General features: G+C 39.4%; 1 protein-coding gene across 3 annotated transcripts in view; it reads left to right on the top strand.

Moving 5' to 3' along the window:
- Positions 1-22,028, top strand: part of CTNNBL1 (catenin beta like 1) — a 155,693-nt gene that overhangs the window by 19,350 nt on the left and 114,315 nt on the right. For all 3 annotated transcript variants that reach the window (XM_087853593.1, XM_087853592.1, XM_087853594.1), the window contains exons 2-3: positions 10,490-10,678; positions 14,423-14,529. In XM_087853593.1, the coding sequence (XP_087709719.1) occupies positions 10,490-10,678; positions 14,423-14,529 (296 nt within the window). The remainder of the gene's footprint in view (positions 1-10,489; positions 10,679-14,422; positions 14,530-22,028) is intronic.

Here is a 22,028-nt window from a genome sequence, read left to right as displayed (position 1 = left end):
TTTAATGTTAGTTGAAAGACGATGGCAACAGGGAGAGATGATGAAAATTATGCCTTTAAGATGATAGTTTCTGGGGTTGTGACTAAGGAGAGGGATCCGGAGGTTGTATGTACTGCTCCTGCAAAAGAGAGAGATTTCAGACATAGGTCTGTCTATGACTTCAGGCTCAAGTCCTGTCACTTCCTTGAGTCTTGGTTTATTCATCAGTAAATTATAAGGTTGTACTGATATTCTTTGTCTGAATCTGAGTTTTACTGTTCGTGTCCTTTATATTGCTTGGTGCCACCATTAGCAAATTAACTAGGTGATACATAAAGTATAACCCAGGATGGCATAAAAATGATCAAATATGTAGGTGCAAATGAATCCTGCCTGGCTGCAGTCACGCTAATGACCCAAGGACCTCCGAGAATATGTATACCTTATATACATTTGCTAATAGGAAGTTATGATTCCTGGGTAGTTCATTGGTTTAGCTGTCCTCTTCCCCCTGTCTCTCACTGATTTAGCAACGTGGGTTGAGTGCCTGCCCTGATGTTGGGCACTGTTGGGTGCTGAGGTCTTAGCAAGGGTCAGATCCCATGGTTCCTGTCTTGTGAACCCAGTTTATGAATTAGTAGAGGAGATGGAGATTTATGAATGCATGTGTTATGTGCTGATAGAGGTATAATATGATACACTGCTGAGGAAGCTCAGAGGTCTTACTGGAGTTTTTGGAAGACTCTTAGAGAAGGTGACCTTAGAGCTGCAGCTTAAGGCTGAGTAGGATTTCTCTAGAATGAAGGCAGAAAGGAAGGTGATCTGCTATTCATGGTAGCACAGTATGTATTTACCCCATTCCAGGGCATTGTTTAAATAGCCCAAGGTGACTCCTGGGTCCTTCCCTTATTGGTTTTTCCTATAGCAGGGTTTCCAGACCCTGTACTGTCCTGCTTGTGCATTATCGAGATTTAATGCCTCTTTTTCAAGTGTGTTGACTAAGTCAGTGCTGCAAGACTGTAGCCAAATTGGATGTTATACTTCTAATAGTGTGACCTTAATATGCATTAGCTTAAAAAAATTTAAAGTTGATCATCCTGTTGAGTCATTGAATTGGAGATTTACTGAAGCCATCAGCTCTTTTCTGACTGAATTGTTTTTAAGTCACATTTCCCCTGACAGGGACTTTATATATTCGCTATTTTGAATTTTAAACAAAGGACTCCACAGTGCTTATACTCTTTTGGTTCAACCAGTTATGGTTCTGTCTATCTGTGCTGCCATTCATCCACATTTCTCTTTCTGCCTGCTTGACTAACTTTGTGAAAGATCGTGTTGAGATAAAGGTACCCAATATGTGTTGAAACCCTTAACCTTAGTGAGCCTCAGCAACACCAAGGAACTGCAGCTAGTGGGGCATGACTTGTTCTGCATGATTCCCTGCTAGCTTCTAGTGGTCCCCCTTTTCTCCCTCTAAGTGTGTGCATAACCATACCATTTTGCCAAATTTACTTCAGATCTTTAAGAAATAAAATTTTATAAATACAGTCGAAATCTCATGTATACCCTTCCCTAATCCTGTTTTATTGTATGCCCCTCCCTAATCCAATTTATTTATTACCCTTTTTAGAAGCAATCACTATCTTGAATTTGGTGATTATTATTCCCACACAATTTTTTTTATTATTACTTATGTGTACAACCAGGGACGATTGAAATTTTCTTTTCTTTTTTCTTATTACAAATGTGTTCCAGTGAACATTCTCTAAGTATCTCCTTGTGCACATGTCTGCGAATTTCTGTAATGTGTATATACCTGGGAGTAGAATTGCTGGGGTAGTCAGAATATATGCATTTTCAGTGTTATTAGGTATCACCAATTAGTCCTATACTCATTTATACTCCTATCAGCAAGTTTTAACAGTTCCTGTTTCTCCACATCTTGCTAGATTTTAATTTTTTAATTTTTTGCCAGTCTGATATCTTGTGGGTTTTATGTGCATTTTTCTGATTTCTAGTGACATTGGGTCCCTTTTTATATGCCTGTGGGCTGCTCAGTGTAATTTTGTGATCATAATTGTGATGATATTCCTTGTCAAAAGCTGATTTTAAGTAATTCTAAGAGTGTTGTATGTATAAGACTTTGCATTAGCAATCATTAAGAGAGATTGGATCTTAGGTTCTGTTTTCTTTTCCAAGTGCTGTGTCTTTATCTTATTTAATCTTACTCTCCCTTATCTTATTAAAGACAACCCTGGGAGGTAGAGCAGGGGCAGAGCGTTTTTATAAATGCTGCACTGATAAGTCAAATGACTTAGTGAGTCACAAGAACCTAGATTTTTTCTGATGATTGGTTTGCTGCTCTTTGTATTGTACCATGCTACTTCTTTTAGATCAGTGCAGTTCTGTTGTTACTGTTGTTGATTGATGTCTGATATTCCCTCTAGCCCCTAATGGACTGATGTTCAGGTTCTATTAGCTTAGTAGACACTTCTTGAGTGAATGAATGAATGATGATGGTTCTGGTGTAACTGACAAAACATTCATAATAAGTCTGCTAAAATGGAGGTAGTTTACCTTCCAACAATTTTACAAGTATCTGCCTCTGTTAGCCTTGATAAATAAAGAAACTGAATCAACATTCAGCTTTCTAATGCAGCTGCAGAATTAATCAGAAAAGATGTCAAAGTAAATCATGGATGCTAAAGTATAGTTTGTACTTTTAAAAAAAGAAATCTACGCACCCTCTGGAGGTGAGATGAATATATATTCAGGCTTTAACAAGAAGTAAGAATTTTTTTGGTAGGAAAAATTGATTAAGTCTTAATGACTAGTGATTTAAATCATAAATCACATCCATGTTACTTGTCAGCCAATCAGATTACAGATCTTAAGTGAGAGTCTTGGTGATTTTAATTTTTGATACATTGATTTCTCACCCCTCCTTGTGGGCAGTTAAAACCCATGTTCTCCAGTAATTATTGTATTCTCAGTACCTGTTATTTTTTTTTAATTGGGAATTAAGTAAATGAGAGTTCTGTTTTATATTTGCAATAACTTTGCTTTGAGATTTTGAGTTTCTGGTACTTGGTTTTTCTTCCAGAAAAAAAGGTAGTAAATGGCCATGATGCATTGATTTTTTTTGTTTTTTTTTTAAGCTTTAAGTCTTGTAGAGACATAATATGTAATTGTATATGAATACCTGGAATATTTCTCAGATATTTCTTAAAAATATCTATGATAATCCCTTGTTGATATAGCACTTTATAGTTTACATAGGGCCCCTTTGGAAGATGTTTTAGTCATCACAACAACCTTTTGAATTGAGGTAGGTAGAATTTTCTGTCTCTGATGGCTTTGATCCCTGATTATGAACTTTGGCTGATGGTAGTTGCAGCATTAGAGATTGTGAGCTTTTTCAGTTCTGGTGCCTTAAGCAAATTTGCAAGGGAGCCCTGATGTTAACTTTGGCAGGTTTCATGCCTGCAAATATTGATTGAGCCAGAAGTCCTAGTTGTAAAATGTCACCAGTGAATGTGCAGCCAGCAAAGGCAAGGGAAAACTCATTACTGCAGCTCATCTGTAACTTCTGGGTCAGGCCACTCACTACCATCTGGTAAAAATGAATGTTTGAAAACTCTCTTTTATTCTGACAAAATGTAATCAGGCGAGGTTAACAGCAGATGATTTCTGAGCATTTCAAATTGGTTATACCAATCCGTCCACAGCCTGGGTTTGTGACATTCCATATGTCTAATTACCTTTAGAGGTATCAGAAAGCTTTAAAATTATGCAACCTAATGACAAGAAGGAATTTAATTATGTGTATACCTACCTTTCTCCCCTGCATTGTATGCACCCCCCCCCATATTGAAAGTGTTTATTCTGGAAAAGAATAGGCAATGGTAGAGGAAGAAAGAAATAGGATTACTGTCTTGAAATAATCTAAAGATTTTTTTTTTTATTGCGAGAGTGGGACTAATCATGTTTATATTGCTTTAAAGAGAAAGATTAAGGACTAAAGGAAGAAAGTTGGAAGTTGGAAGGTTTTCCTCAATTTAACAAACTCTCTGAGTGATCCAAAGATGGAAGGGGCACGATTTAGGGAGGGGTTAAGGTTCTGGTCGCTGGAAGCATTAGGAAAGCCCCAGCCTATACCCAGTGAAGATGTTTTAAAGGGGATTCAAACCTCATATAGATGATTGGGTTAAATTCAAGGCTTCTAAAGTCTGGATGTCTCTAGTGCTTCAGAATTACTGCAGGAGGTTGTGAATCCAGACAGATGTACACAGGCGTTTTCTGTAGAGTGAATCGCAATCTCTCAAAATCTCTCTCAAAATTAATCCATCTCTCTCTCTGTTTCTCTCTCTCTCATAAATGTAGGCGTTAAAAACACAAATGCAATGAAAAGTATTGTCAAATAGATAGTAATATATTTGTCATTATGTTCTTTCTCAGTCATTGGATTTTAAAAGTAGGGGTTGGGGTCTGTCATATTTTGACATTAAAAAAAGGATTTTCCTTTTAAAACCTATTAATGGTCAACACCCTTTCCAACATTGAGGTTCTTTGATTTTTGAATCAGGTGTGTCCAAGAGAGGTGGGAGGCTACATGTATTATCTTCTATGAGCTAAACTCTGTTGGGCACGTGAGAAACATTGGCCGTTATGTGCTTATATACATATATATACATAAATGTATGAAAGTGGTTCTTGTTTCTAGCTTATAGATTGAGAAAACTCAAGCTTAGAGGGGTAAGTTACTTTCCAGAACTGCTAACTAAGTAGAGGGACTAGGATTTGAATTTAGGAAAATTTGACTCCTAAACTCATTCTCCATATAGGGTATCACCAATTGCAAATAGGTTACCAATGACTAGTTAGTGTTGCGAAGTAGAAAAAGCACTATTTTGGGAATTAGAAGCTTTGTATTATTGCCCGTCACAGACAAATTACTTAAAGCCACTGGGCTCAGATTTCCTTATTTCTATGAAGAGAGGGATAAACTAGATTATCCCTTTGAGCTCAAATTTCTGAGTCTTTCCCATTGTTTGATATTTAGGAAATAGTACTTTATTCCCCTAGTCAGAAGGCCCTTTTCTGAAGTTCTAAAGCTTCTTGGTGCTAGGCGAAAAATTCCTGGCTTACTATGAGGTTATAAAAGATTTCCTTTGATTTTTTTCCATTTTTTAATAGAATTGAACACATTTTTTCTTCCATTAATATGAAAGTACACTTTATGAAAATCACCCCCTCCTAACCCAGGTGACTTGGAATATTGAACTTACTTGGACGCCCCCCCCCCCCCGCCACTCATCGCCACTGTTCTATCCTGGTATAGATGTACTCTTCACATTAATAATTGCGCTGTGTGTTTTCATAATTTATCATAATGACGCCATTATTGCTTATTACAGAAGGCCCCTTTCTCCCACCCCCACCCCCAAGTCTAATTGAGGTCGAGACAAGACCATAAATGCGATAATATAGATTGCATGCTCAGAGGAAATGGAGTTGGTTTCATAGTGGAGTTTTAATTTAGGATTCGTTCTGGTGATGTAGCCTCTTCCTATGGTACATTACTTTGAGCCCAATATAACTGCATTTTCCCACAGCTCCTCATTATAGCTACAGCTTCTCACTGCTTTTTAATTAAAAAAAAAAAATAGAGAGGGAGAGAGGGAAAAATGAAACCTACAGCTTAGGTTGGATATTGTCTGGGTACGCAGGGAGTATCCTAGGCAGATTACTTATTTAATTTTTTTAACTCTTTCCAAGCTTTCATGGAGATGTCTTGATTTCTGTTTCCAGGGGGATGGAGATATATATATATATATATATATATATATATATATATATATATATATATATATATATATATATATATATATATATCATCCATCACACATACACACATATAATAGGTTTCAAGATTTTTGGAAAGTAAAAGCATCTCATATATATAATCTTGAAGCTTACTCTAAGCTTTGAACAAGTGGGAATCCTTTATGTAACCTAGAAAGGCTACCAGCTGTGTGGTTGGATGGTGGCAAATGCTTAGTGAGCATTTATACCGCTCACCACCTATTGGGGGTAAGACAGGAATGTAGAAGATTTTTTAAATCCTTAAAGGCTGATGTGTTGGTGCATCAGAAGTTAAGAGTTAATCATTTTTCCTGTAGTCTTGTGGGCAGCAGAAACAAAGAAATGACTTTATGAGGAACAGTTTCTTTTGTCATTCCTTCATCTTGAGGGATTCCAAACACCTTTCAGATACCAAAACAAATTAATCTCCAAAGGTGACTGGTAAGAATGGCTTAATCCTCTTGGGATTGGTTTTATAAAACACAAGGAGAGCTCATGACTGAGCTGTTATAACCTCTCTGACAGGCTGCGAGTGTTATATTCCCTCCCTGAATCCAGAGCCCTTTGGCTCTTCTGTAGTGGAATCGGTTTGACAGCTGGAGATTTTCCCCACTTTTGTATTCTTGCTTTGTTTTGTGTAACTGATCACTCTCTCAGTAGTGAATATTGGTAAATATAACATAGACGTTTATTTCCAGGTCAGGGTATTGTTAGCTTCATAATTTTTTTGTGGGGATCTTTCACAAATAGGATTTCAGCTTCTTATGAATCCGTATTTTATGCAGTGTTGCTGGAAAGATGGTTCCATTTTGGCTTTGTCAGGGAATAGGAAGCCCTCGGATGAAAATCGTTTAGACCGTGGTAGCCAGTATGGCAGCCGCTAGCTGTATATGGCTGTTGGGCACGTGAAATGGGGCAGGGTCTGGGTCGAGATACACTCTGAATGTGAAGTAGTTTGCCAAACTCCAGAGACTTAATTTAGTATGAAAAAAAAAAGGAAACTATCACATTAGTAATTTTTGAAATACTGATTACATGTTAAAATGATAATATTTTAAATATATTGGATTAAAAAACATTAAAATTAATTTCACCTGCTGCTTTTTACTTTTTAAAATGTGGCCCCTAAAAAATTTAAAATTATGCTTTGCATTTGATTTTAATTGGGCAGCTATGTCCTAGACTGTTAAGCCCCTTGATAGCAAAGCAGCGTTTGTCTTACATGTATGTCCCCAGTCGCCAGCACAGGCCTTACACATAGTTGGCATTTAATAAATATTTGTTAAAGAAATGAATCCTAACCTTTATTCTTCAGAGTGGTCAGATTTCAGAAATGAGTAGAAACTTTTCTTTTTGGACTGTTAATATCTGAAAAAGAGACAACCCTTATTTGAGAAGAACAAAAGTTCTTTCAGTGTTGCCTTGGGAGAAAAAAAAAATGGCTGAAATAAAATATCTCCCGGCCTTTGAACGGCTTACCTATCTGTTGGAGGTGGGAGCTGATAATGTTGGTGAAGGAATCGTGGCAGAGCACCCTAAATGGGTTCTGCTCTCCTCTGCTGGGAAGTTGTCACGAGAAGAGCTCAAGCTGAATGTCCTGTGTCATGGAGAAGGGAGTTGTAGAAACACTTAGTGAACCTGAAATTTGCCCTCTTAGGGATGTTCTGCTTAGACTATTCCTAAAGATTAACAGAGCTATTCTTGTCTCAAGAATCCATCCTGGCCCCGTGTGTCCCCATTTCCCCATTTTGACATGATCCAAATGGAAGCCTGGGACTGCCACTGGGCTACCTTATTACTTGAAGACCCTTCAAGCCTTGCAGTTCTTTAACACAGTATTTGTTGAATGAGTGGTTTAACAAATATTATTTTAACTTGGCCAAGGTCTTACATGACTTATATTTATGGGTGTATGTTCCTGACTGAAAGTCCCTTGGACCTGTCTCATTTAGGGTCCTGGAATCAGGGTAGATTAACAAATTTCCCAGAGATCAGGTTCAACTTTGAGAAGGGACCAGGTTGTCTTTGCAAGAGTTTATTAAAGGATCTCAGGCATCCCGTCTCCCTGCTTGGAAAATAGAACTGTTAACCTACTTCTCTTACCCAGAGATGTGGTGAAGATTAAGAGAGGTGCTTTAAGTTCTGCAGGAGGAAAGTGCAATTTCAGGGGAAGTTATTAGAGGTAAAAGTGAAACTCCTCCCCTACCTTGGAAATGCTTGTTTTAAAAAAAGTGGATTGGAAGATGTATTCCAAAGAGACACTGCCAGTATTCTTTCAGGTTTCTTTTCTTACCTGTGGCGTATTTAGCTTTCTTCTTTTAATTGTGGTCCACTGCCTTTTCTCTCTGCCCTCAGAGATAAACAATCCAGAAATCTCCTTTCCATGGAGAACTATGGAGCTCGTGCTTTGATTCGACTGCTGCAGCAGCCTCACGCTAATCAGAATCGCAGCAGGCCTCGTTTTATGAGCCTGAAAGAATTAGTGCTCCCAGGGGGCTGAAGTTCCTTGCCTGCTGGGGAGCTACAGATTTCTGGTTTGAAGCCTGCCCTCCTTTAGGATCAAGCTACCTTTCCTTCCTTTCTCACACGAAAACCACCACCTCCTTTTGCCTGTGGTCCATGGTAACTGGCATGTTGCTTTCTTTCTTCTTTTTCTCCTCTTTTTCTAAGTGTAGACCAGTGATGATGAGAATAGATTCTTCTGATTTTTCTATTTATGGAAGTAGAGTGTGTTATCGTATGAAATTATAATCTATCTCATGGAGGCTAGGAACAGTGAAAAATAGCAGGTGGTAACCTACAAACCAAATTGTCTAATGTGAGTTTTCTAAGCAATGTCATATGCTTAGACTTACTGGCACACCTGGTATGTGGAACCAGTAGGGTCTGTGAACATAGAAGGAAATGACTTTGTACCACTGGGATAGCGGAGTTCCGTAGCAGCGTGGGTTATAAGTCACAAGGTGAGATGTGTAATGTGTATAGTAGAAATGTGTCTCTTATCACCACCAAACAACTTAGCAGGTTGGCAGCAAATGTGGCATTCTCTTCTGTTGGTCGTAATAAATCATGTCGCACCTAGCACACTATTAGTGCGCATAGTTATTATAACATATAAAAAAAAGCTCATTGAGCCTAACACAGATATCTTGTGTTAAGGAAGACAGAATCATGTGGATTACCTTATAGTAATAATTTTTCATATTTGTTTGGTGCTGTTGTTGGATAGCATTCTTTGTTTTTTTTTAAGATTTTATTTATTTGAGAGAGAGAGCACACGTGAGCCCGGGGAGGGGGGAGGGGGTAGAGGGAGAGGGAAAAGCAGATTTCCTTACTGAGCAGGGAGCCTGATGGGGGCGCTCCATCCCAAGACCCTGGGATCATGGCCTGAGCTGAAGGCAGATGCTTAACCGACTGAGCCACCCAGGCGCCCCTCATTTAGCATTCTTTCACTAAAGTTTGCAACCTTTTGGTTCAAACTTCCAGTTATGAATAAGTTCTGGGAATCCAGTGTATAGCAGAGTGACTGTAGTTAGCAATTCTGTATTGTATACTTGAAAAAGTTGCTAAGAGAGTAAATCTTAAATGTTCTCACCACCAAAAAAAAAGGTAATTTTGTGAGGCGATGAAGGTGTTAACTAAAGTGGTAATCATTTTGCAATATATATGTGAATCAACTAATCACATTGTACACAATGTTATATGTCAATTATATCTCAGTGAAGCTGGAAAAAAAATGGTAAAAATACACACACATAGAAGCATCCTTTGAAGTTCACAGGGAAGAGGGTTATAATTTCCGTTTGCCATTTGCAGATGAGGAAACGAAGGTGTAGAGAGGTTAATGACGTGCCCAGAGCTGCACCGGTAGTAACCTGAGCCGCTTGGAGACATTGGGCTGTTTGATTCCTGGTGCAGTGCTGTTTCTTCTCAGTTCTGAAGCCCATTTCAGTAGTGCTTCATTTTATTCCAATTTAATGGAAGGCCGCTGTTAAGAACTCCTCCATGGACTGCAGCGTCAAAGGCAAAATGAGGACCTAACAGTGTGGCAGACAGAGCCCTGGACCGGAAGTCCGAAAGTGCCGATTGTGTTTTCAGGGCTGCTGCTGGTTTTGTGACTTTGGTAATACGAGCTCTGGGCCTTCCTCTACCCTACTCTTCCATAAAGCAGGACTTTGGAGTACAGGAGACCCTTGGATGTTACATATGTAATCTTCTCTGTGCGAACTACTTGTGAGTGACTTAGTCTTTCTTAGACGTGAATTAAAACCATGCGACGGGATGGGGGTCAGGGATTGTATCGTAACTAGTAAATTGAGCCTAACCCATCTCAGTGTGGCTGTGTTCCCTGTGATTTCTATACATACAGCAACTTTTGTGAAGTGATAAAACTTTGCATATTAAAAAAGTTCTGTAAAAAAAAAAGCCAACTACTGTGTCAGTGACTTCAGTCATGTTTTTATAGAATCACTACGGGTCTGAAAAAATGACCACTTGGAGCTTTACTTCATTTTGTAGGAGAAATCATATTGTATGGAGCTTTTCATCAGTGAATCCTTGAAAGCTTTTAGAATGTCTTCTATGTGTGCTCTTCTACGTCTTTTCCAGCTCTAAAATCATGTGTTTCTTTTTTTTTCTTTCTCAGCCCAACAGGGGCACAAAACGTCCCCGGGATGATGAAGAGGAAGAGCTGAAAATGCGTCGGAGGCAAGCCGGTCCCCGAGACCGTGGCCGCTATCGGGAAGAGGAAATGACGGTGGTGGAAGAAGCAGATGATGACAAAAAGAGGCTGCTTCAGATTATTGACAGAGAGGGCGAGGAGGAAGAGGAAGAGGTAAGGTGGCAGGCTAGGCTGGCCCTGATGCAGTGTCTGCAGAGTGTTATTTTAGGTCAAATACTTAATTTCTCTGAGCTTTTCAGCTTCATCTGTAAAATAGGGTTAAGAATACTTACTGCATAGTATTGACATGAAGGTGAAGTGTGATAATGGAGGTGGGAAGCATTTTCAAAGTGTAAAGATCATTATAGATAGAGTTTTTAAATGATTTTGGATTATGTGTCATAATCAAGGCCCGAGCACTGAACTGTGGGGCTGTTGCTGTTGACTGAGGAGGGTCAGGGAGGCGTCCTAGACCCGATGTGTTGAAGGCACTTCCATTTTTTAAGGCAGTCAGTAGTCTTTGAAAGAGGAGTAGAATTTTATCCAATTAGTGGAAGAAGCCTTTTCAGTTGAGATGGCATTAGCAAAGCAACAAAGGTGGAGAAGTTCAAGGTGGAGCTAAGAGATTAGGTATTTAGGCGTAACTGAAAAAATACAGTTTAGGAAAAGAGTGCTATTTGCTGTTCCTCAAGATGCCTTAAGGCATACTGATTCCTAGCTCTGGACCTTTTTACTTCTGTGCTCTTTGTGGAATGCTCTTCCCCTAAGGCTTTGCGTGGTGGGTTTCTTCTCATTTGGGTCTCAGTTCAGATGTTTCCTCCTCAGAGCAGCCTTTCCTATCTCTGAAGGAGCCCTGTAAGTCCTTCTTTATCCCTTTGGTCAGTATATTGTCTTCACAGCACTTACCATGATCTGAAATCCTGGTTTGTTTATTTTCCTCATTTGCTATCCTCTCCCCCACATCTTATGAAAACAGGGACTGGCTCTGTTTTGTTCACAGCTGTATCTCTAGCACTCGGTGCAGTGCCTAGCTCTTGGTAGGCCCTTAATAAATATTTATTGAATGAATAAATGAATGAAGCTAAAAAGAGTAGAGGTAAAATACCAGTGATTAAAAATAAAATGACCTTACCTAAGTGTCTTTTTATATCCTTAAGTGTTAACTTGTATGTTATTTCACTCTGGCATTTTGTTCAATATGAATTATGGAAATAGATTCTTAAGAGCCAGCTGTTTTTTGGTTCCCTGAAAGACATGATGCTAAGTTTGGATTTAAAAAATGAAGCTGGAGTGTGAATCTGAGAAGGAAAAAAAAAGGATTCATATTCCGAAAAGGTCTTTACTGTGTTGTGACAATAACTCTCTCCTCATTAGGATTTGTACCAGTGCTAATTTGGGGGTCTGCCCCTAAAAGATGGTGACACTTTGGAAATCTGTGGTGGGAGACAGTCCTGAATTTCCTCTCTGAGGGCAGCAGCCCTGCTAGGCTTAGACAAACAGTGTGTATAGCACATCCTCCCTCCTTCCTTCCCTCTCCGCTCCCCCTCCCTCCCTCCCTACTAGCTTCGGCTCAATCTGTTAGCCCTGCAGCAGCAGTTAATTGGCAGGTATAATTCCCATGTAGGGCAAGGCTGGTACTGGAGGATTAGGATAGTAGCTGTCATGGGTAAGTGGTTTCTAGCCTGAGAGACAGAAATGTAGTATGGGACCAGGCCTTCTGTTAAGGGACAAGGGAAAAAGAGATCGCTTTGTAAAAATGACACATGGAAGACTGCAAGTCCAGGAGTTATTTTCTCACTGCCACCAAAGTCCCATTTGATGAAAAACAAGTGATGTTTGCCCCTGTGAAGTCACGTGGGCTTGTAAAATATTATTGTCCTTTTTGTGCTACATCACCAGCATTCATCTTTCTGAAATCTCCCTTTGGTTTCTGACGTTGAGCTATTGGAGATACTGCTGGGGTCGATGACTAAGACTGATAATTCCGTGTTCCCCCAGCGTTGGAGGGAAATTAAAGGAGGGGAGGCCAAACCCTGGAGAGGCTAAGATTTCGGGGATCCTGCGAGAGCTGTATTAACACTATTACGTTTTTTTTCCTATAGGGTGGGCAAGATGTTAGCTAAGAGAAAGAAAAGAAGTGGAGATTGAGGTTGCTTGAAAGTGATTTAACCCTTACCTAAAAATTTAGATTACTTAGTGAAATCCTTGTAGTCCATTGGGTACATTGTGCCTGTTGCTAGTAGTAACAATAACGGTTTATGTTAGTGTAGTGTCCTGTAATTTGTAGAACAGTTTTATGCACCTCATCTCTTTAGGTCATCTCCATGACCTTGAAAGAGACAGGTAATATTTTCACCCCCGCTTTCTCCCTGCCTGCCTGCCTGCCTTCAACACATCTTCCCTTGTCGCGTGCTGTGTGCCGGGCACAGTGATGGACACTGGAGAGTCAGCAGTGACCAAGTAGACATGGGCCACCGAAAGGGATGTTTATCCTGGTTTGGGGTTGGAGAGATTGTCTGGGCTAGATCCTGCCAGACCTTTATATGGGTCATGTGGAGGATTTAGAATTTTATTCTGAATGCCAAGTGGATGAATTCAAGAAAGACTTGTGAGGTAGAGTCAGTTGGACTTGGTGAGGGTTTGAGGATTATATTCAGCAAAGTAACATCGCCACGTGGCTGGCTAGTAAGTAGTGAAGCTCGACTCTGGGTCCTGACTGAGCCAGGGCACTGAGTTCGGTTTGTGAAGTTTCTCTTTAAGCTACAGATACTGGGCATGGGGTGGGAGTCCACCAGAGGCCCTCAAGGGCCAGGAGTCATTGATAAAATCTAAGAAATCTGTCATGCCCAAAACGAATTTATAGATAACTCCTACTTAAAACCCAATATATGTTGGCTAACTGAACATAAAAAGACAAAACAAAGCAAAAAAAAACACAAACCAATATATAAATTTTGAAATTTAATAAAATAATAGCCAACACCTTTGAGTATTACACAATTATGAGATGCTTCAGTGCTTTCCAAAAGAATCTGTTTCTGGTTCTCTTAATAGCAGTCTTTGTATTGCTTTTAGATGTGAGTTGTGGTCAATGGTCACAAAACCTGTGAAACTAGGAGTTGGGTGTCAGACAGGCAGCGTGCACTGCAGCACGTGACTTTAACCTTTTAGAGAAACTGAGGAGAAAACATTCCTGAAATTTTAGTGTAGCTTTTTTTGGGGAAGATTTTATTTACCTGTGTAGTTATTATTCCAGTGTTTGAAATAAGAAAACTGTATGGTCTACTAGTTTTTTATGCCTCCCCTGAGTGAGGTTCCGAAATTCTCGATGCTATGTTGGGCCTCTCTGATTTCCTTCTTGGCAGCTAGTAAGGACCCGAAACAGTAATGTGTAAGAAACGCAGAGCAGTGACTATTGCTAATTAACAAGCATTCTTATGGTATGGGCTGTACAAAAATAGGCCATGAGTTGGATTTGGCCTGTGGACTGGAGTTTGCTGACCCCTGGTGTGGGGAAAAGATTGAGGTCCACTGTCACTGGACTTAAGTTTTTTTAAACCTGAGTGTTATCTTACCTGTACAACAAGGAGAAGGATGGGTAAATATTAAATAATACTATCTAATATTGTTGCTTATTCCATGCCATACAGTATGCTCAAGAAATATTTGTTGAATGAGCTAGTCTTTAAAACCTTAAACTGAGCTTCCTGAACTAGTTGTGAGACAGTGATACGGATGTACCATGTGATCTAGACCCTTAGCCTTCTTTCCAGTGGGGGACATAAAGTATGTACTGTGTATTTAACCCAGAAAGGTGAGTGGCAGAATGGCATGTAAGAGCCATGGAAAAGAAGTAGTGATGGTGAATAAGAAATCCCTTTGGACTGAAATTGTTGTTATTTGTTCCCTTTATGCCAGGAGGAACCACTAGATGAGAGCTCAGTGAAGAAAATGATCCTTACATTTGAAAAAAGATCATACAAAAACCAAGAGTTGCGGATCAAGTTTCCAGACAATCCAGAGAAGTAAGGCTCTGTTTTGTTGAAACCCTCTTTCCTCTTACATGTTATGTTTGTTGTTTTTGTTCTGTTTTTCATTTGTTTTGCCTGTTTTGATTTTTGTGATTTGTGTCAGGAGTCCCAGGACAACCCACGTATTTGGAAAATCCCTGGAAAGACTCATAGGGCTCAGAGTCAGTGGTACTCAAGGGCACACAGCAGGGTCAGCAAGAGGGAAAGACAGATCAGGCAGACGCTGGAGAAATTCATGTATAGGCTCCCTGTCTTTTTTCTGCCTGGGTTACACGCAGACATGCTCCTTTCTCCAACAGTGAAATACATCAACATATGTGTAGTGTTTCTGTCCAGGGAAGCCCATTTGAGTGGGACTTAGGAGTCCAGGATATTTATTGAGGACAAGTTATGTAGGCCTTCTCTGTCCGCAATGACTATCCAAATTCCATACTCCCAGAAGGAAAGCAGAAGTTAAGTGCCCCAGGTGGGCAAAACACCCTTATCACTTAGGGAACCTTTCAAAAGCCAAGTTCCCAGGTACCAGCCTGGGACTAGACTCTTCTAAAGATCAGGTCTACTATGTTAACTCTTTTCCGCATTGTTCTTCTCAAGGTGCAAAGAAAACTGAGGATGCCTATCATTAGTGATAGCTTTACTGCTGAGAAAATGTCAAAGGCTTTGCAGTTAGACAGATATGGGTGTGACTCCCACATGACCTTGAATAAGTCGCTTCTCCTTCCTTAGCCTCCGGTGTCTCATCTGTATAAAGAAGTAATACCTCCTTCACAGGGTGCTTGTGAAGATTGAGTGAGAATTGTGGCAGGTGTTTTGCTCAGTGCCTGGCACACAGGAAGTGCTCACGAAGTGATGGTCACGTGATTATAACCGCGCCCTCGCCTCCGTGTACTGTGAGGTGCTGACATGAGGAATCTGGTATCTTTCAGTCCCATCTTAACAAGTGCTAATGTGGAAAGATCACCCGTTATGTGACCAAAAAAAACCAAGGTATGGAATACGTATAGTATGATTTAGGTAGGAAAAAAAATGAATTCTAACTAAAGGAATTTTCATATTTATACAGATTTTAATGTTCTAAATCTCTCTTCCCTCCTTGTCTTTCTGCCTCTCAGGACATACACTTTTAATGAATCTTAATAGGCCCAAGGCCCCTAGGCAATTAAGAGTTGAATAGTACGGTCTTTGTACTCCAGTTTATAAGTTACTAGGGAGATGGACTATAAATGCAGGGTAGAAGGAAATATACTTTAAAAGAGATACAAGCAGAGTGCTGTGGGAGCATAGGGAAAGAAACCATGAATGCCAAGTTGGGGGCTATGGAGGGCTTCACAGAAGCGGTGGTATTTGAGCTGGGCCTTGAAGAATGATTTTTATTTTAATAGGCAGAAAAGAACATGGAAAGGCCTGCAGTGTGATTAGCATGAAAAAAGGCACAGGGGTATCAGAGCACACAGAGTCCTCATGGTAACCTAGTGAGGCTGGTGGGATTCAGCACGTCCTCTCTGTGCTGTAGATGAGGTATAGAGAGAGGAGAACCTCATTACTGGACCCAGGCCACAACCCTTTTTGACAGGAGGAATAGCTCGATCAGATCTCAGCCTTCACAACACCAGCGTCCCGTCAGTTTTGTGCTGACCTCTACCATATAGTAGCACTTGTCATACTGTACTGTGTCTGTGGTTTTATGTGTGTGTTTGATTATACAAGTAATACAGGAACAGACTGTCATTGTAAAAATACCAACAGTGCATAAGTAAGAAATGTAAGTTCTCCTTCACTGCACAGACCTCCTTTTCCACTCCTCTATCCAGAGATCGTCTCTGTGAGTATTCTTTTAGATTGTTTCCTGTACATGTATTTACATGTGTAATTTTTCCCCCACCTCAATCATGCTGTATGTATTCTGAACTTTGATGGTTTTACTTATCTCACAGGAGATCTTTCCATGCATGTTTACCTTATGTTTTGTGACTGCTGTGGAGTATTTCATAGTGTGGAGGTACCTCGACTTATTTACTATTTTTCTTTGGATGGGTATTTGGTTATTTTAAATATTGACTTTTGTGAACAATGCTGCAGTGAACCTCCATGTACGTGTGTCTTAGTGCACGTTATTTCTGTGGGATAGATACCTAAGTGTTCAGGTCTCCAATTGAAGGGGACGTATTTTAAACTTTGATAGCTCCTGCCAAATTCCACACCCTGGCCTTTTATTCTTCCACCAGCAGGTCTCTTTCCCTAACTTCTTGCCCACAATGAATGTGATCAGTCTGTAACATCTTTGTCATTTGTTCTGTTGTTCTTTCTTTCCTCAGTGGTCTGCCTGCATTATACTCCGTGTGCCTTTCAGGAGGTAGACTGTGTCTTGTCTGTCTCTGTTTGTAGTACCTAGCACAGTACCTGCCATACTGTCGGTGCTCAGTAAACATGAGAGATCTTACATAGTTGAGGTCATTCTTATTACATTCCCATTGCTTGGAACCTGAGGATACGTTATGAGGAAGCTGTGCTGTGGGTTGATAACACTAGAAATTTAAGAACCACAGTACTTTTTGGAATGCCAGTATTGCCTTTGTCCCCTTCGTGGTATACTTCTGTCAGTGTAGAACAGTGAATTTCTGTGGGTTATATTCACCATCTATGTCTTAGGTATCACAGATGCTCCAGTGTTACAATTTATAAAGTGGTTTTTAAGAAAATGTTATTTTATTTTAAAAACAACAACAACAACAACAGTGTTTTCCATCCAGACAAATTTATACACTATTTTTGTTTTTAAGTCACAACGTTCGAAAATTGAAATTATGCATAAAGAACATCTTTTTTTTTTTTCATATCCAAAAGCTGTTAGGAAACTACATTGTGTTTTAACCTTGAGTTCTTGAATTCTTACTGGTGCAGTGTCTTTTATAATTCTCTAGACCAGCGAGGTGCAATTAAGATGAAAATTGCTAGAGCATATTTGAATGAAACTTTCCGGTTGAGATCAGAAACGTTCAAATTTATTTTCCCATATATGCAATTGTCATTTTGATTGCATACCCAGAAATGCCTCTCTTCATTTGGCTGCATTTCAGATTCAATTGACAATTCTCCTTATGTGGCGTCTACTTTGCACTGTGTGATCATTCTCCCAAGCATCACACTGAGTAGCGTGTGCTCCTTCTCTCCTTCTCTTCATTTTTGTAGGGTTGGAATTACTTAGTTCAGTGGCTCTCAGACTTTTAGTCTCAGGACCCCTTTGCACTCTTAAATTATTGAGTACCCCAAAGTCCTTATCTTAGGAAATTTTAGAATATACAAGCACACATTTCATTAGCTCTTAGGGCAATCATAGCACCATGTTATTGTGCATTCCTCTGGAAAATTCCACTGTGCACTCCTGAGAGAATCAGAGTGAAAAAGGCAAATAATGTTTTGGATTTACTATAAAAATAGTTTTGATCATATAGACTCCTGAAGGACCTCCTACCTCACCCTGGGGTCCCAGGACCACACTTTGAGAATTGCTGATTCATTTGGGTGGAAGAAACCTCATGCTTCCTATGCGTTAATAGCTGGTTTTATGATTGCAGGAGGACTTGGTTTCTGTTGCTTTTCTGGTATTTTTTTTTACTTCACTGGTCTTTGCTAATATTCACTCTTGTGGTTGAAGGAGAACATCCTGCTGGTCTGAAGCAAATGTGCATGGGCAGACAAGCAGAATATTCTCTGTCATACCAGATGGAATTGATGACCCTGCCTCGGCCTGGGTTACTGTTTTAATATGTTGCTCTATTGCTTTCCCATTGACCTCTAACTTGATCCTTTCTTCCAGCTGTGCATCAGCTGTTGCTAAAGGTATGCCTAATCCCTAGGCATTCAGTCCTCTACAAATATTGTAGTGTGTGCTTTAAATGAGTAGGCTTATTCTTGGTCAGCAAAAAGAGAAGAAAATTTTCTTTGTTATAGCAGAGCAGACTTAAGGGTACCTAGATTTATTGAGCATTTGATGTGTGCCAACTGTTGTTAGGCACATTATAGTTATTATCTCCTTTAATCCTCACTATAATTCAGCTAGAAAGTTTAAGGAAGTTGAAGTTTAGAGATAGGTTAGTTAATATTCTCCATCTCCCTTGTCCAGACTGGGGCCCTATGCTCTGTTCCAATAACAGTTCTCTTGGGCAACGCTGAACATCCTTACAATTAATTGCATTGAATAGATTGTTTAGATTTGTGCCTCAATAGAAGCTCCTTGAGGACAGCAGCTGGGATTGTTTTGTTATTCGTTACTTCCTCAGTACCTAGCATGGTGCCTGGCACCTAGTATGTGCCCCAGGAGTGCTTGTTGACACACCACTCTTGGTTACACAGCCTCTAAATGTGGCTGGGGGTGTGACCCAGGTCAGTCTCTTTCCTAAGTCCAGGCATTTTCCTACTCTAGCTCATTATTTATGTAACCCTGGACCCCAGTGGTATTTTTGTGATGTTTCCCTGCTCACAGTTGACTTTTTGCTTGTTTTGTTGGTTTTGATAATTTTATGACTTTCTAAACTTAAAAACATTGGGTTAAAACTGCGTAGTTGGAAGAAGAATTTCCAAGTTGGAAGGGACTGAAAGGTGCAGTCCATTCTCCCTTCTCCTTCTTGATTTTTTTTTTTCATGTCACCCTTCATTAATTACCCCCAGTGACAAGGATCCTAACTTACAAAGAAACCTGTTTCATCTTTGGCAGCTCTGACTCATAAGATTTCAACTCGGAATGAAAAAGAATCTCAGCACGTTCTTTTATGAGAGGATATCTAGACTCCTTATAATCTCAGTTGCTTCCCTGAATTAGTTTCCATAGCCCTCCTAAATAAAGTGTGGTTCCCGTAACAGATGTCCTGGACCTTAAGGGTCATCTGATCTGCATGGTAACTCATATTATCTTCTTCTAAGCAGGCTAAAACCACAGCAGCTTTTGTGGCAGCTACTTTCCTCTGCTCCTTTGGCAGATATCTGCTAAATTTCTGTGGTGGACCAGGGAGTGTACCCAGGGCTGGGTGTCCAGAGATGAAGGAGAAGTAGTCTCCATCCTGGCAGAGCTGTCTCATGGTCTGATTTGTATCGCAGTTACAATTGACTAAAACCATCGAGTCCCTTCTACACATGTGCTCTTACTAAACTGTATCTTTCTCACCCGTGCATTTGTACCTGACTTTATGGTTCTGTGCTGTGCTCGGTGTGGATCCTAGGTAATTTTCCTCCTGTTAGATTTGGCCCATCATTATTGCTTGTCAGGAACTTATTGAATTAATTCCGTCAGCTGCTGTGTTAAGTTTGCCGTTTATAGATCTTCACCCAAGTTGTTCATCAAAAACAGGCCTAAGGGGCGCTTGGGTGACTCAGAGGAGCATGCGACTCTTGATCTCAGGGTTGTGAGTTCAAGCCCCACATTGGGTATAGAGATTACTTAAAAATAAAATCTTTAAAAAACAAAAAACAGGCCTAAGGATGGAGCCCTGTGGGATACCACCAGAGGCTTCTCTCCGGGTTGACATTCATTCATTGATTATACCCCAAGTCCCCAAACCTTTTCCTGGTACTCAACATGACTTTGCTTGCTACTATTTAGTGCCCTTGCCAGTTCTTCCCAACAAATTGTAAAAGGCTTCTGTTAAGTTACTCCCTAGTACTCACGTAAGGCAAATAAGCTGTAGAGATTTGCTGAGCCTTTTAGGTTCAAAGATTATGCAGATCTACTGCCCCAATATCTGAATTCTACACCAGGCCTTCCAAGTCATGATTCTGATTTGGCTTCCGTGCTTTAGGTGATAAGGAACCTAGGAATCTAGAAGGGTAATCTATTTGTAAGCATAGCAAAGGAGCCTTAAAAACACTGGTATGGAGGAGAATCTTGAGAAAAATAATTTCAAAATTAGAATAATAATCAGGTGAGAATAGACAAGAAAGCATTGGAAAAGAAGAACAACAGAATGTTTTGTGGTAACAGAGGTAAAATATGCCATGATAATGTGGAAGTGTGGTCCTAGCTCAGGAATTTGCAAACAAATCCGTGAAATGGAGTGAAAAGCCCATAAAAAGATTAGAGTGCACATTAAAATTTAGTGTATGATAGAGGTATTTCTTCAGATCTGTGGAAAAAAGATACATTATGGTATTGGGACAATTGGCCTCACATTTGCAGAAAATAAAGTTAGATCTCTGTCCCATATCATATGCTAAAGTATATCTCAGATTTACTTACTCCTAAACATTTAAATATGTATAAACATAGAGGTAGTATATCATAAAATATATTTGATCTTAGCGTAGGAAAAAACCTTACTCAGGGTACATGTAAAATAGAATTCATAAAGGCAAACATTTGACTACTTAGACTTTTAAAAACTTTAATGTTAAAAAGCACAATGTACAAATTAAAGGGCAAATATTTTTCGCTGGTTTATTTTTTTTTTTTACATATGGCAGAGATTAATTTCCTTAGTATATGGAGTGCTTATAAATCAATAAGATGAGCACCCTGATATAAAAATGGTTAAAGGAGAAACACAAATAACTAGTAAACATTAACAGAATTTTAACTTAATATCAGAAGTGCAAAATAAAAAATAAGTTATATTTCTCATCTCTAATTGGAGGAGATTTTAAATAGACGATACTGGTTTTGAGGAGGGTGGAGGGGAAATAGGCACTTCATACACTGCTGGTACCTTTCTGGCAGGCTCTAGCAAAGTCTGTTAAGTTATGCATACTTTCTGACTGGGTACCTTCCTGGGAATTTATCCTAACACAATAATTATGAATACATACTTCTTAGTGTCATTTGTTGTAAGGAAAAAGATTGGAAACCATCTGAATGTCTGACAAAGGGGGATTGGTAAAATAAATTATGATAGATCCACACAAGGAAATACCATGTAGCTTTTAAAAATGTATTATTTAGAATAGAAATTTCAGATGGACTTAATCTCCTGCACCCACTCTGGGATTGATTGGTGGTTTTTCTTGGAACACTGTGTTGAAAAGGATTCTGAAGCCATGTCTCGGCTCAGCAGGGAAGGGTGCTGGGTTCAAATGAGGGATTGCTGTGGGAGGAGGAGTGAGAGCAGCGTCTGATACTGGCTTTTCCTGTTGTAGAAGAATGCTTAATGATAAAGAAAATTGTTCAGCCTATGTTAACAGCAATGGCAAAAATTGAATACAGAACTGTATACTATGTAGGCTACTTTTTTTTTGGTGGGGGAGGCTATGAGTTGGAAAAAAACTACTTGAACCTACCAGAATATTATCAGTGGTTATTTCTGGTCACTGAGATAATGGATTATTTTTCTGTTTATTTTTTGAAAGCATGTCTTTTCCCAGTTTTCTATAAAAAGTAGTATTTTATAATTAGAAAAAAATATATAAATGTTATGATTAAAAATAGTAATGGGGAAAAATAATGGTAAGGATATTGTCTGAAATATAGGCATGTTTTAAAGAACTATAGTCTCCAGATTTTGTTCCTT

This window comes from Ursus americanus, chromosome 22, assembly GCF_024610735.1.
Source record: "Ursus americanus isolate L20-20 chromosome 22, mUrsAme1.1.p, whole genome shotgun sequence".
NCBI classification, from domain to species: Eukaryota; Metazoa; Chordata; class Mammalia; order Carnivora; family Ursidae; genus Ursus; species Ursus americanus.
This window is presented reverse-complemented; position numbering and strand designations above follow the sequence as displayed.